Raw genomic sequence first — 15057 nt, 5'->3', positions numbered from 1 at the left:
ATGTAGTTTCAATCATATAACACATATAATTACAATTATACTATTTACGGGTCAAAATTACGAGAATGCCCTCTTTCACAAAAACCGGCCCACATGCATATTTAATACACATAAATATGTATAAATAGTCATATCTTAATATAACTCATATATTAATCTCACATATATTCAATTAAATCCATATAGAAATACGATTATGCCATCTTGGCACAGTAATCAAGGCACTATTGATGTTCACCCAAATATTACACACAATAATGTGATAGTTTAGCTTAGTCAATCATATTTATTAAAACTGGAACCCACTATTTAAAAAAATAGTTACACGTAAGTGTGTAATGTTTGTGTGCATATTACCTTTAATTTTCATTTTATGTGATATATGTATATATCATTATATGAAGAGCTTAGTTCTCTTTCTTTGTTCATTTTAAAACACGATGATGCTTTTATGCTATTTGTTAAATTCTAAAGTTTGGATTACATATCATTGTGCATTGTTTCTTTGTAATGACTATATTAGGTTTTGGTTTATTTGGTTTTTCTATTATTTTATGTTCACTTTTTCAGTTAGCATTGATTGTTTTTCTTCTCTCTTAATAGTTCTTAAAATCTAATTGCATTTGTTGTTCAAAAAAAAATATCTAATTGCATTACTTTTCTCTTTGTTAACATTTTCTTTTCGATGCGATCCAATATTGTCATTTCATTGATGTGGGTACGTTTAATTTAAAAGTGAAATTCAAACTTTCGAAGTTATTAGGAACTGAAGGTTTGGTAACTTCTAATAAGCTGATGATATCTCCAATCCTCATTTTGTTATTTTTGAGTTTTTTTTGTTCCCAAAATGGTACTTGTTTATGCTCATTTGTTTTTAACTTGTACAAGTTTTGAGCTATTACATTTTCCTTATTTTGTTATTTTCATGTTCTTTTTTATTATTATTAATTTATATTCAGTCTATTTTAGATTCTTATGATCTTGAATCTAAAAAATTAAAATCTACTATTTTGTTTGCATTTGTGCTCATATACTTTTTTTTTTAAAGCTCATATACTTGCTTTAGCATGTTTTCACTGCTCATTTCTAATTGTTTTTAAATTTACACATTTTATCTTCTAAAGATTTTAAGTTGTGATTATTTAGCTCTTAATCAAGAGCTAAATAATCGAAAAGTCATTGTTAATGACGTTGTGCTAATTATTATTTTATAGATGTTTTTTAAATATACCAAAATTTGCTAATGTATTTGACAAATAACTCCCTAAAATTAATTCGTTTTACTGAAATTCTGTGTAATTAATGTTAGTGTTACAAAAATAGTAAATTGTACTTATTTTTGGGTTTAAAATAATATTTATTTTGAAAAAAAAAAATCTTAAAAAACAAATAATTGTAAACTAAGTCCCAAAATAATATAAAATTTTACATCATTATAATTTTATTAGGAATTTCATTAAATAATAAACAACTAAACAATAATATACTTGTTTGGAGAGATGAAATAATGCCTAATCAAGTATGATATGTGGGTTTAGCTTTGATTTTGAGCTTTCCAAGGGAAATGGGTGCTAAGATTAGACCATAATATCCACAGAAGAAAAATTATAATATTTTGATATTCAATAAACTCGTGTTAATTTTTTTTCTGAAAATCTGTCATGCTAAGATTCATATTTTCTAATATTATATAAATATATTTGTTGTCGCTTTATTAGTAGAGCATAAAAAAGTTCAACTAGCCAAGGAAAATTGAAGAATAATACAAATAAATTATAAATTAGTAAGGATATACTTATTTTTAGTCTTGAGAAAACAACAACTATACTAATGAAATGAGATTGAAACATTGAGTCGTGTATTACTTTTAATGAAAATAATGGTTATGGATAAAAAGAAAATTAGCGTTTCTTTTTAATGTTTATTGATATACTAATGTAATCATTTTAATCAAATATAAATTGTTTCGAAATTACATATGATTATTAGACCTAATAATATAAATAACTCTTAAATAAAATATCATTAGTTATAAATTCTATATAATTTCAGACTCTAAAAATACTAATTGGTTAGAAAATTTTCTAACATGGGGCTTAGCAATAGTTTTGAGAGAGCTGGTATAAATCAACAAGAAATATATAAATTTATAAAAAACAATTAGGTAGAACGGGTACAAATCAACAAGAAATAAAAAATAATTAAAGGTTTAGTATGTTTTAGAAAATCAACTTTGGATGAACGAACAGATAGAAAAATGAAGCGAAGAAGTATATGATATCTTTTATATTAAGAAATCATTTTCACAAATAAACTTACTTTCAACGGGGCAGTTTTGCCCACGAAAATTTCTTCTGTTTCTTTCATGGAAAGATGGACTCATATTCTGAGTCAGTAGATTTCCTGTGTTTCAACTACCTACTTATACTGACAGTAAATTGACTCATCTTCCACACTGTTATACACAAGCGTATACATATTTATGTATATGGAATTGCACAGCATCGTACGGGCAAGTTCCATATTTCAGGTGAGGAAAACTCGAAGCTTCACAGACTATATACCATAGCAATGTAAATGAAACAAATGAATCGTGTCCAGAATCACTAATAACATTTAGTGTTCATGGCACATATGGGAGAGAGAGAGATTCAGACCAGGTTAAGTGCAGAGTGGTATGCAATTCCCACTTTCTGGGTTCTGCTGTTCTTTCCATATACGCCCTGTAACTCGCAACTTGAGTTCTTTCTTGTCTCCTCCTGAAAAGAAGAGTGCCATGTTTCGTTGAATTATAAGGCCATCATGGCTGTCTCTGACCTTCTTGTGGCTATCCCGGATGCTTCGAGGGTTGCCCTCCCAGATAAGCTTTCGGTCATTTCCTCCAACCTCGAGGCTGTAACTGTAGTTTTGTGCTTCTGTCTCATCCCCCATGAAACGCAAAAACGCCATGTAAACAGGAGCCATCCCAAGCTGGAAGGCTTCAAAATGGAGACAGAAATACTGACCAAAACAGTGAAAGACCTAACAAGAAAAGACGTAGCAGACAATTACTTCAGTATCATAAAAATCAAAAGAATCAGACTTGCAATTCTGTGTCTGACATGGGAATACAAACTCTTGAATGCAGCACAAAAAATGGAGGAACAAATGCGTAAATCTTGCTTGCATTATAAGATCACAGCTCATTTTGTTTACCGAGTGCCAAGGTCTTATGGTCATTAAAACAATAGAAACAATATTGCACGAGCATAGGTCTAATGTTTGCAACCTCTTGTCAATGAAAAATTTAGTAATTGACAAAAATGGAGCAGGAAAAAGGGTTCTAATACATTAGGTGTTTCAAACTTGATTTTTTCTTTTACATTAAAAACTATCAGAGAAAGATAGATAACAATATATAACTTACAGTTAACATCCATGTAGCATTTTCCACTTCGCGGGGGTTAGACTTCACGTATCGATGGTTAAATGTGCAGCCAGAATGCATGTCCACCTTATGATAATCTCGTAGATGACCAACAAGAAAAGGTATGTCCCCAACAACAGAGCAGTCTGATCCAGCATATGGGCAATTGTACGGTCTGAAATTACATAGTGACTCATGTTTGAGTTTACTGTAGTAGGGGAATATCTCAGGGCAACCATGAGAGCAGTACTTGCAAGGCAGTTCAAGTGATTCAGCTACCTTCTCTAGTGCTAGACACCTTATGTCACCAAGCTCTTGTCTACACGTGGGGCATCTATTGTGAACTCTTGTTTTACAAGTGGAACAAAGGGTATGGCCATTGTGACACTGCAGAAGCAAAATATTGCTAGATGTCAGCCATAATATTCAGCAAAACCCTGAACAAAATATAACAAGCCGCAATAAATATTTGAAACCAGTTGCCATGATACATCAACAACTCAAAGTAAGTTTAGAACTAGTTCAAATAGCTTGCATGATCATCCAATCAAGTGAAGCGAAACTAAACTCCTTTTAATTGCCAAAAAGATATTGATGAAAGCTGAAAGAAGTAGAAAGTATCAATGTTAACATGGGTATTCAAAATCAAGAAAACCTCACAATTCACTAACAAAACCTCTTTTTAATCATACTCTATTCTACTTTTCAGTTTTTTGAAACAACTTCCTTAACTATTAACCCTTTGGAAATGGGCAGCCACATCCAATTGAAAGATCCCAACTTCTTAAATCGCCAAATTTAAAAACATAATTCGACCCTTGAATATATGAATCACTTAAGAGAGATATCAGTTCTCATACTGCGAGACAATCTACCAATCATTATTGTCAGCCTGACAAACATAATCTTCTGTAAAACCAAAAGCTCAAAACAATTCACCCACAAGATAATAATTGTGTTCTCTTCGAGCCTTATTTCAATGAAAAATGTTATGCAATTGGGAATAAAACAATTCATGGTGAACAGAAACCAAATCCTTTGCCCATTCAATAATTTACGCTACAGTCAGTAAACTTGCCCAGAATTCACCCCCAAAAGAAGAAGAAGAAAAAGAACAAACCTGGTGGATTGGAGGGTACATTGAATTGGTGCAGACAGGGCATTCAAGAAGCTCGTGGACACTGGTAGTGGCCGGATTGTTGCTACCGTTCTGAGACTTTGGAACCGAAACGAACTGGTGGTGAGAACGGCTAGGGATTGCATCTTCATCAAACACATCAGAAGATACTACGGTTTCAATGCTTTCGGATTCCATCATCACAAAAAAAGAAATCCCCAATTTTATTTTCAGAAAAAGAAATTTGGAAACTTATTAATTAATCTTTGGTGGGTATGATTCATAAGCCTGTAATTGTCCCTAAAACAAAAGAGTAAAAGCAAGAGGAATTAAGTTTGATCTCAAACTGAATTACAAAGAAAAGGATCAACTATTTCATCAAAAGGGGTTCTTTTCTTTTTGAGTTTCGTTTGACAAGGACAAAAAATATGGGTCGCCATAGACACTTCAAGGAAGGAATCGACCTACTCTCTCTTTCTCTCTCTCTAATGGGTTTCAACTTTGAACTCTTGTAGCATAGAGGAATAAGAGATACAAGTACATTGGTTTTTTTTTGCAGACAATTTTTTCAAGGTTGTGAATTATTTTATTAATTTATTTATTTAATAAGAGATAATAGAAGAAGAATAGAGTTAATTTAAGTTAATATGTTTTTAGTTGGTTATTAGCTGTGCTGTTAATGCTTAAGCCGTATGTAGAAAAAGTAGAAGGTGGGTCAATACAGGGGTGACATATGAGGTGGCTAAGGGTGTATTTAGTACTCTCAGTTTGAACCAATTATTACAGGAACGACATGGTTAACCTTTTTTTATTTTGTTTTATTAAATATGGTGGGTCCAAGTTTATCTTTATCAATTTCGCACTTCTGGCATTTTTAAATTTTTTAAGGGATTAAAAAATAATAATAATAATAATAATTGTATATATTTCGAGGTATATTGCCCTTTATATCAAGCTTCGAGTAATTATATGAACAATTCTATCTAAATGTTCAGCTTGAGATAACATCAAATGTGTCATGATCAAGATTCTTAATCTTGAGTAATTAAGTGATGTGATATCTCACAAAAGATGCCAATGCCTTAGGGAAAGAGTTACTTAAGGGGTCATAAAGAGATATATCGTAGTTTCTTTGAAGTAGCCATCTAAAGTAGTTGAAGCGAAAGTTCGGCCACTCTCTTTGGCTACCATTTTAATCTTTGCATCGTTTCTTAGCTGACAAACTAGTGAGCCGATGGCTTAGCCTTAAGATATCCTTATTTAATTCATTTATATACAATTCATTAATGTTATCATTAGATGTATTATGCCAGACAACGAAATTCTACTTACTACGTATGTACAAGAACCAGCACAAAAAATGATAAGGTACAAAACTTCCAAGACTAGTGGCTTTGCACCAGCAACATTGAATCCCATCTTCTTATTCATCTCCTCTTACACAAATCATTCTCGTTAATTTAAAGAACAATAAATAACATATATTACAAGACTGATCAACCAACCTATACGTTTACAAAAAATGAAATGCTATAAAAACTAAGAAAGAAAACATCATTTTGTTTCGTCTGTTTCGTTTAGCTGTGAAACCAGAAATCCAATGTTAACAATCTCTCTTATTAAGAAAAATATTTTGCAATCTCTACCTACTTGCTGCGTCTGGATTATTTTCTAAATAATTAAACAAACGTATACGAAGATTTCATTTACCACTGATTTGGGAAGGATTCTCTGTATTTTACATCCTCAGCCGACGTAAGTTGTGATACAGTTGCACCCCTAGTCCGTGCGTTTAATAGCCTTTGAGCTAACCTATCTTTTGGAGTAACTTTCTTCTGGAGCATCGAAGCAAGTGTCTGCATCTTTCTAGAAGACTGATTCTGTGCAATAGTTGCCTCCATGTCTTCTCCAATAGATGCAGAATATGAAGTTGAAGCCATCGCTGCATCCTTTAAACAAGCCTCATTGTGCTCCCTTACTTTTGCAAGTTTAGCACGCTTCAACGCCCGTTTATCAGTTACTCTCATCATTGCTGCCTCTTTATCTCTCTCACGTACATTCTTCACAGCTTGTCTTGCTATGCGTTCTGCTAAGTCAGTACCTGAATCAGAAATTGCCTCATCATTTTTGAAGGAATCCTGATCAAGTGGTTTTCCCTCATTATCTCGGGGAACGATAGGCCCATGAAATGGGCAAACTTTCAAATCTCTTCTCTGGCAAAGTCCACCTTTGCTCAAAGGGGCACGACATGGTTGAATTTCAACTGGATCTTCACTATATACTGTAGCCTGAACATTTAATTCCGCAATTTTCTCTGCTGGAATGACTGCATCATAGTCCACTCTACCCCAATGACCTTCAAGCTCCAGTCCCCTCTGGTTGGCTAATACATCCCTTTGTGAACTCCAATTGTCCAACTGGGAGCCCCATTGAACAACCGGAGCATCAGCCAAAAGCTTATTCTTCAGAGAGTTTGATTTATTTCTACGACTTTCACCAGACATTTTCTTCTTACCTGGGTCTTTAACACTGCATGAAGGACCACCATTTTCCACCTTAGTGGATGCTGATGCAACGGCAACACTTTTATGTCCATTTTGGTGTGTAATAGAACTTCCACTCTCAGTACATTCAGTTTTCCCCTCCTCCCAAAAATCTTCTTCTTCATTATTATTTTCAGTATTTAAAAGAGAACAACCTGCTTCTTCACACTTCTTCTTCACTGATAGAAGACGATTTTGGATATTAATGAGATCCTTTAAAATCAAATCTCTTAATTTGTTATCCGTCAATTCAACCCGCACAAGTACAGAGATCCCTTCTCGAACTGAAACTAAATGCTTTGTCACTACAAGCTTGTATAGCTCCCTCAAAGCATCAAAAACCACTTTATTATCTGTGCTCTCATGAACCTTTTCCCCTTCTTCCAATGCGGTGATACGTAACTGCCTCATTTCAATGGAATGGAACTCGAAAAAGTCCTCCTCGTCAACTGAATCCAATGCCACAGGGGGTTTCTCTCCACTACGAACAATGTCCAAACACTCTCCAATCTCATTAATTGTAGTCTGTATTTCATCCTCCATGGATGAGAAATTCCCTTTCAAAGTCTCATACTTGTTAAACACAATCTCTTTCGACCTTCTCTCCCTCTCTCTTTTCTCCTGCTGAATCCGAGCTGCATTTGCTTGCAGATTAGGGAACTGAAACCTGAGAGTATTCTTCAGGTAATCAAACCCCAATCTAATCTGTCTATAATGAATCCCAAATGATTCGTTCCACTTCTCCAGAAATTCAATTGCCTTGGAACGCAGAAGGCTTGCAACAGCTGGTGGAGCAGGAAGAGGCTGATTCCCTCGAAATCCGATGCTCAGAGTCAAGAGGATGTCCATACGCTCAACAAGGAGCTCCCTGAAGAGCTTGGACCGCATGAAAAGTTGGTCAATTATGAGAAGGGTAAGGTACCGAACCTGCAAACCATTTTATCCAACACAAATTTCTATCAAGGAACTTGATTCTTACCAGTATATTCCAATAAAAAACGAAAGCAATTGATAAAATACCATATAAATTTACATTCTAAGTTAAATTAATCCACCCGATCACTTCTTATTCCCAAAATTCACCAATTATCTAGTCAAAGATCGTCATTTTCCCTCAATTTTCTTAGCAATCAAACACAAAATATTAAGAAAAAATCCCAACCCTTATTATGTTTCAATAAAATATTGGAACCCATCAACTAATCAAAACTAATTCCCTGAAAGAAAAAAAACGCATTACAAAAGAAAGGATTCAATAGAATTGAATAATGAAACGAAATTCGATGACGAGAGAATTGAAGAAATAAAATAGTAGGAAGGACCTGTGCATGGTCGCGTTTCATGAGGTCCAATAGGGTATGGGCGGCGAGTCGGAGTTCCGATTCAGAGTAGCGGACCACCAATTTGATGGCCTTGAGGAGGCGTGGATCGACTTCTGGTTCGGTTGAGTTGATCGCCCTTTGTATGAGAGCCCTGACCTTCCCTTCTCTTCCGGCGTCTTCTCTCTCCTCTTCCATTACAACACAACTGGTTTTCTTTCTTGCCATACACGCCGTGGAGAGAGGAGAGAGGAGAGCAATTGGATTTGAAAATGGCTTAAGCGATAGCTCTCCAGATTGTTGGGTGTTTTCGCGCTGAGCAAGTCAATTCAGTCGTATAACGACAAATTAATCGTTTTCAACTTTTGGAGCCAAGCCAGTATATTATAGAGGACGATAATATATCTAAAAAACGACAATGAAAAGAAAAAAGAAGAAATTAATTTCCGTATGAACTTTTAATTTAGATACTTGAATCTTTATAAACTTTATTATTGGTAACAACACCTTCCACTCTTCTATCAAAAAAATGATCAACCATTGGACCAAATAAAAATTAGGGATCAAAATAGTACCAAAATTATATGTTGTTAATAATTTTAAATTATTTCGTAAAGATTTGTTATCTGTACTTTTCAAGTGGCCCAAGCACGTGCAATTGCCATAAGGGCGCGTGGCTTGTTCAATACATATTGAATCACGCACCTTAGTGAGCAGCTAAGTATATTACCAATCCTGACCCCACGAAGAGAAGTCGGCCTAAGGGCTCCAATAAAGATCTCGAGGTTCCTCTGCTCGAAGGGGAACCCAAGAGACGCCTTTCGAGTGGGATGCATATTCCTTGCTAAGAAAATGCACAATTCACTGGGAATTTCCCCACATGTGCAATCCCAAGATGAAGGGGACCACTGACACATGTGCCCACCTACCTTTGACATAAGTGGCGAAAGCGTAGGACTTGCCTTTTCATTCGTGCAATTGACAAAGCTAATTCTTCGGAAAAGTGGGAATCTGATGCCTAATACCTTTTTGCACCTTCTCCATGCAACAATAGCTCATCGTGCCCCTTGAGCCCGTTGAGGAGCCACTCAGGAAGCATGGAAACGACAATCTTGTGCCATACAAGCTTGATCTGGCCCACAAGCTGACTTCTTGTATTTGTTATGTAAATTCTCTAGTAGACATAAAGGTTACAAGGAGATTAAGTTAGCTTTAATCAATGAGCACTTAACCCCCAAGCTGCCTATAAATAGGGTTGAGGTTTCATTCGTAAGGGATTTGAATTTTTGGTGCATGCTAATATGTTGCCAAAATACCTAGAGAGCTTGAACTCTTGCAAGTTCTTCATCTTAATACAACTGACTCATGGAATAAGTTTATTTAAAAGCCTGAACTACGAAAAATATATGTTGTTCTTCCTTTCCTAGCTATCGTTTCACATTTAATTTGTCGTTGACAAAGAACTAGGTCAACAACTATAAAGTTAATAAATAATTATAGGATCCCTTTACCCCTTTCGGTAGCCCATCACTTGAGAATTCAAAAGTTAAGCGTGCTTGACCTGGAGTAATCTCAAAATAGGTGACCTCCTGGGAAGTTTTCCTAGGAAGCGTGCGAGTGAAGACAAAGCACGCTGGAAAGACTCGTGTTGGTTTGTAGGGCCAGTCGTCATTCCAAGAAGCAACCATAGTGACGTGTGTCGTTACAAGGGACTAGCAAGAATCTAGTTAGGGATTGTGATTAGTGTTGAAAAATTCACATTTATTGATTTTAATTATCAAAATAAATTAAGTTTTATTTAATATTTTCATGGAATTGATGTGATATATTCTTATATTGGAAATATTTGATCTTACTTTAATTTATTTATATTTTGCAGAAAATAAAGTGTATTTTGGCATTTTGAAATGAAAGAAAAGAAACCAATTAAATCTGGCAACAAAAAAAAAATTGGCATTTTTTGAAACAAAGAGCCCAATTTGCATTAGGCTCAGGCCCGTTTATCTCCCATACGGCCCACAGCGCCCCCAACGCGCCACTTGGTGCAACCTGCACCTGCCACCTGTCGTGTCCCAACTCCAGCAGCCAGTGGCTGGAGCCCCAATGACCCGCCTGCCCGACTTGCGCACCAGCCGCCTGACCCACCCCCTGACCCGCGAGCAACCCAGCTCCGACCCGCATGCTGCCAAGGTTTTTCTTCAGCTCCAGCTGTGACAAGTGGCGTGCTCCCATTGGTTGTGGGTGAGTCAATAGTCCTGCTGCCACCAGCCTTTTTCCAGCTCACTTTGTGTGTTCTTTGGGTCTTGGACCTTCCATTTTGAGCTTTAAAGCTCACATTTTGTAGTGTTTTGGAAAAATTGCAAAATTACCATTCACCAAAATAGCTATGTTAATATTAATAATAAGATTTGATATTTCAAAATCATATTTTATATTTATTTTTGTAAACCTCATTTGTTGTTTAATTTTTTTTTTAGTAATTTTCTTATTCTATAATTAGGGACTCTTCTTTCACATTTGGTATGTAATTTTTAGGTAGCAAAACTCTACCAAATTTTAGTCTCATTCCTCATATTTTCTTTCTAAAATTTTATGAGAATGCCTAGCATAATAGGCTAACCTTCTTAGGAAGGTTAGGACGATCCTATATGCACTATGACTTTGTTTGGTATTTTTAATTCACCATGTGCTTAAAGTCTATATATTTGAGTGATTTATTTTCTTTCATTTCATTTCTATTTCTTCATCTTGTTATATTTATTTATGTTTACTAATAGTATATATATTTTGTCAAGCACTTTCTATATATTATCAAATTAGTGAAAATAATATAGATAATATCTTTATCATTTTCTCCATCTCATTCATATATATTTACTTTTGCTAAATCTATATAGAATTAGTCATGATCTTTCTATGTATTTTATAAATAGTAAAGTAATATTTGTGTTAGGTTTTATGTCCAATATTTTATTGCATTATTGTCAATGGTATAATGTCATTTTTAGATTTCTCATAAGATTTATCTCATCCTTCCATGGTAAATAATATTAATCACTTGAATGCATTTTTGTGAAATATATTTGTGCTTCAATGTTAAAGCTTCCAAATGAATAGTTGGGATGTGAACTATTCATTTGTATCATTTTTGTAAATCAAAGATCCAAATAAATAAGTATGCATATTGGTGGTTCTTGATCATTCCTACTTGTTACCTATTGTTACATCACACTTTGTTCTATCTTTATTTCTAATCTTTAAATCTAAAAAACAACAAAAATATCACTTGTTCTAATTTCCTCAGATTATTTATCTCTAAACTTTATTTATTTGCCTCCTTGTGGAATCGACTGTTCGATCTATACTACAACTATCGTTTAGCGGATGCACGTTTTGGGCGTTAATCATTACCCATGTAGAGTCTTGCCCCCTAATTTTTTTTTGACAAAATCCCCCCCGAACTATAACAATCATTGCAAATGTGTTTTTTTAGTTGAATTTTGCTCATTTGTTAAATTTTTTGCTAGTCTGACCACCGACTATATGTATAGTTGGAGTATGAGGGTCTATTTAACTATCTTAAACTAGTCGAAACAGAGTTTATTGTCATTAAATATACAAACATTAGCTTTAGGAATGTCAATATATATTCTCATAATTTATCATTAAATCACTATCTATACATATATTTCATGTATGGACTATTGAATTATGTTAAATTAGTGTTATATCAATGCTACATTAGCAAACTGCTTTAAAAAAAATGAAATGCAACTGTAGGGGGACATTTGCAATGGTTATAATAATTTGGGGAGATTTTTTCAAAAAAAAAAAATAGGGACAAAACTCTACAAGGAACAAAGTTTTTGGGGAAAAAATCATATTGTTTTTAATGATGTAGTACAAGCATAATAGATTTATTCCTTTGGTTTTACCTCATTTGCCCATTCTAGTGTGATTCACAAAATTTAGATGACATTTCATAAAATTCCACTAACCTAATTATAGAGCGGGTACAAGATCTCTAATTTAGAAATTTTAATGTTTTGGAGGTATTTGCGAAACAAATAATACAATTTGAAACATTTTTTTAAATAAATTGCTTCACATATGGCTCGAGTCATTTCTCAAACTATACAACTTAAATTTATATTATCAAACCACATTGCCTTGTATTGTAGTTTGATGCAATTTCGACAATTTTTTTATTATTATTATTTTATAATTTGATATGCAATTTAAATATAAGATCAAAGTATTTTTAAAACTTTATATAAAATTTTCAATATAATTAAAATGTAAAATTTACTCTAAAATGTGTAGATTATAAATGTGACATGTGAAATAATCATAAATTTTATTCTTTGAATGATAAAATGTGATATATTTATACATTTTCATGTATTTATACAGTTAATAATATAGCTACTTTGCATTTAATATATTTTTGTCTAATTTATTATTGAGAAATAATTAATTCTTCAATAAACTATATATTCTAATTCTATTAAAAGTCGTTGAGACGGTTTGGAGTGTCATCGCTTAATTATTAGATGCTTTAAAAGCGAGCCTTTTCTTGTGGTGCGGTCTGCTACTAGGGTTATATCCCTATCATTTGGTTGTCTATTTTTGGTTGTGAATTGTTATTCTTGTATAGTGATGCATTTTTATTGTAATCGATGTGATTTGGTGTTTGTTTCACCGTGTTACTGTGAGATTTGTGCGTATTTGTTTCCTTATGAACTATAGAGTTTTATCTTATTAAACCATTGAATGAAAATACTCATTATAAAAATAAAGGTTTATAAAATTTTAAATAAAGTGTATTTCATTGTGCGTTTTTTTTAATAATAATAAATAGAGTGTGCCCTCGTTTTCATTTCGACCTCGCTTGTTAATCCTCACCTTTATGGGCCTCATTCCTTCGGAAAATGGGTCGTGGGCCTTCAACTACTGATATTCACTTGAATAACCAAACCCAACACATGATCAAGGATATTTTACTTCCTACCCGATTTTTTATTTTTATTTTAAAAGGAGAACACTGTAATTTGCAAGAAGGGTAATTTGTAAAATAAAACTAGAATTTTTGTATAAAATAATCTCAGCACATCCTTTTCATATGCAGTCCTTGATCATATAATATCTTATCTATTTTATTTTTTAGTAAGAGGACATGATCTCTGAGCACATGGAGTATGTAAAGGATGTAGGTTCTTGTCTACAATTATTATTCAATAAACCATAGAAAAAAACAAATAAATTAATGGGAGTGGTTAGTATTTTCCCCTGATCTTCATGAGACTAATAATCTTCTGGTCCAACTATTCACAAGCACAATACAAACCCGTGTCCAAGATCTTTGAACAATGTCCATTGAATACAACATATTTAAAGCTTAATGGGCCCAAAGTTGTTTCCTCAATTAACATCAATATTCATATTCTGGTCTCACTTTATTTAAGCAATGCATATATTAAATATACGGTCTCTTTGAAATGGCACTCTATTCATTGTGTAATGTCTTTTTCTCCATGGAGAATTTCATTAGCCCCAAAACGCCATTGATCAGGAGGAGACTGCAATCTCAAGAAAGAATATATATGACTTTTGAGCTAGCAAAGTGAACAGAAATTTGATATAAAATTTAGTTCACGAGGTTGGTGGCTGTGGAAGTGAGTGGCCACTTCTTTTGACTTACTATACTGCTGCTGCTGGGTAGCTCGTGCCACGTGCTGCTGGCATGTGCCTTTTACAGGCTTATGTAACCAGTGAATGGAGATTTTGGTGCGTAGTGATTTTGATGATGATTTCCCTTGGGCCTTGCTACATGGACACAATGATGTCAAATTATAATTTACTTGGCTTATCCAAAAGTTTTTTTTTACTAGATAGTAAAAAATAGTTGCGTAAAGTGAAATTGGGGGGCGGCTAGTTTGTTTTTTACTTTTTACCATAACGGCGATACCATTTTTTTGTGTTCTCATCTCATTGTAGAAAAAGAAGCCACTTTCAAGATGAATCAACCATCACTTACTCTATAACTTATTGGGGATGGTGGCTCCCAGCTGGAATCGAAAGCTCTTAATTAGAATATTATTGCTATGTAGATACGATAATTGTATTATTTTATATTGTTGGACTATCTTAGTAATCTTCTTTTTTTGAATGCCAAGTTCTAACCCATTAAATGGTGTTGGACTATCTTAGTAATCTTCATTTCTTGGGAATCGAACGTACACTGCTCAAGTCTTGGCCCCATAGCAGTACTCTATTATGTTTGGGATTTGTTTTTATTTTAGGGTATTGGCGGGAGGGAGATGGAGTTTTTATTTATTGTCTTCGAATAATAAATTCTCATTCCCACGATCCCAATATTTTGGTCAGAGAAATTGAATATCTCGACATTGGATTTAGAGAGATTAGTTAATAGTAAGTTGGAGACCTACATTTATATTCATGAGAAAAATAGCATTTTTTTGCTCTTTTAGGACCTGATGTGTGAGTGTGTGTATTAGAGATACTCTTGTACAAGTGTCCAATTCGATTCTCCTATCACTACATACACATCAAAGCAAAAGGTCTAAAGAAGCCAACTAGTAACACCGAAAATGATTCTATCATTCCAATCAGAAAATTTTAAGCAAAAACACAAGTAAATCTCAGCATTGA

General features: G+C 33.8%; 2 protein-coding genes across 2 annotated transcripts; both read right to left on the bottom strand.

The window, feature by feature from the left end:
• Positions 1-2258: 2258 nt before the first annotated feature.
• Positions 2259-5103, bottom strand: LOC133797494 (E3 ubiquitin-protein ligase SINAT3). The gene is made up of 3 exons (XM_062235412.1): positions 4527-5103; positions 3407-3793; positions 2259-3021 (listed from the first exon to the last, which is right to left on the bottom strand). Exons 1-3 carry the CDS (start codon positions 4722-4724, stop codon positions 2662-2664), a joined length of 945 nt encoding a protein of 314 aa, XP_062091396.1. The 5' UTR covers positions 4725-5103; the 3' UTR covers positions 2259-2661.
• A 781-nt stretch (positions 5104-5884) lies between these two features.
• LOC133797493 (UV-stimulated scaffold protein A homolog) lies at positions 5885-8683 on the bottom strand. Its single transcript, XM_062235410.1, has 2 exons — positions 8389-8683; positions 5885-7993 (listed from the first exon to the last, which is right to left on the bottom strand). Exons 1-2 carry the CDS (start codon positions 8611-8613, stop codon positions 6230-6232), a joined length of 1989 nt encoding a protein of 662 aa, XP_062091394.1. The 5' UTR covers positions 8614-8683; the 3' UTR covers positions 5885-6229.
• Positions 8684-15057: the final 6374 nt, after the last annotated feature.

This window comes from Humulus lupulus, chromosome 8 (genome assembly GCF_963169125.1).
Source record: "Humulus lupulus chromosome 8, drHumLupu1.1, whole genome shotgun sequence".
Lineage (NCBI taxonomy): Eukaryota > Viridiplantae > Streptophyta > Magnoliopsida > Rosales > Cannabaceae > Humulus > Humulus lupulus.
This window is presented reverse-complemented; position numbering and strand designations above follow the sequence as displayed.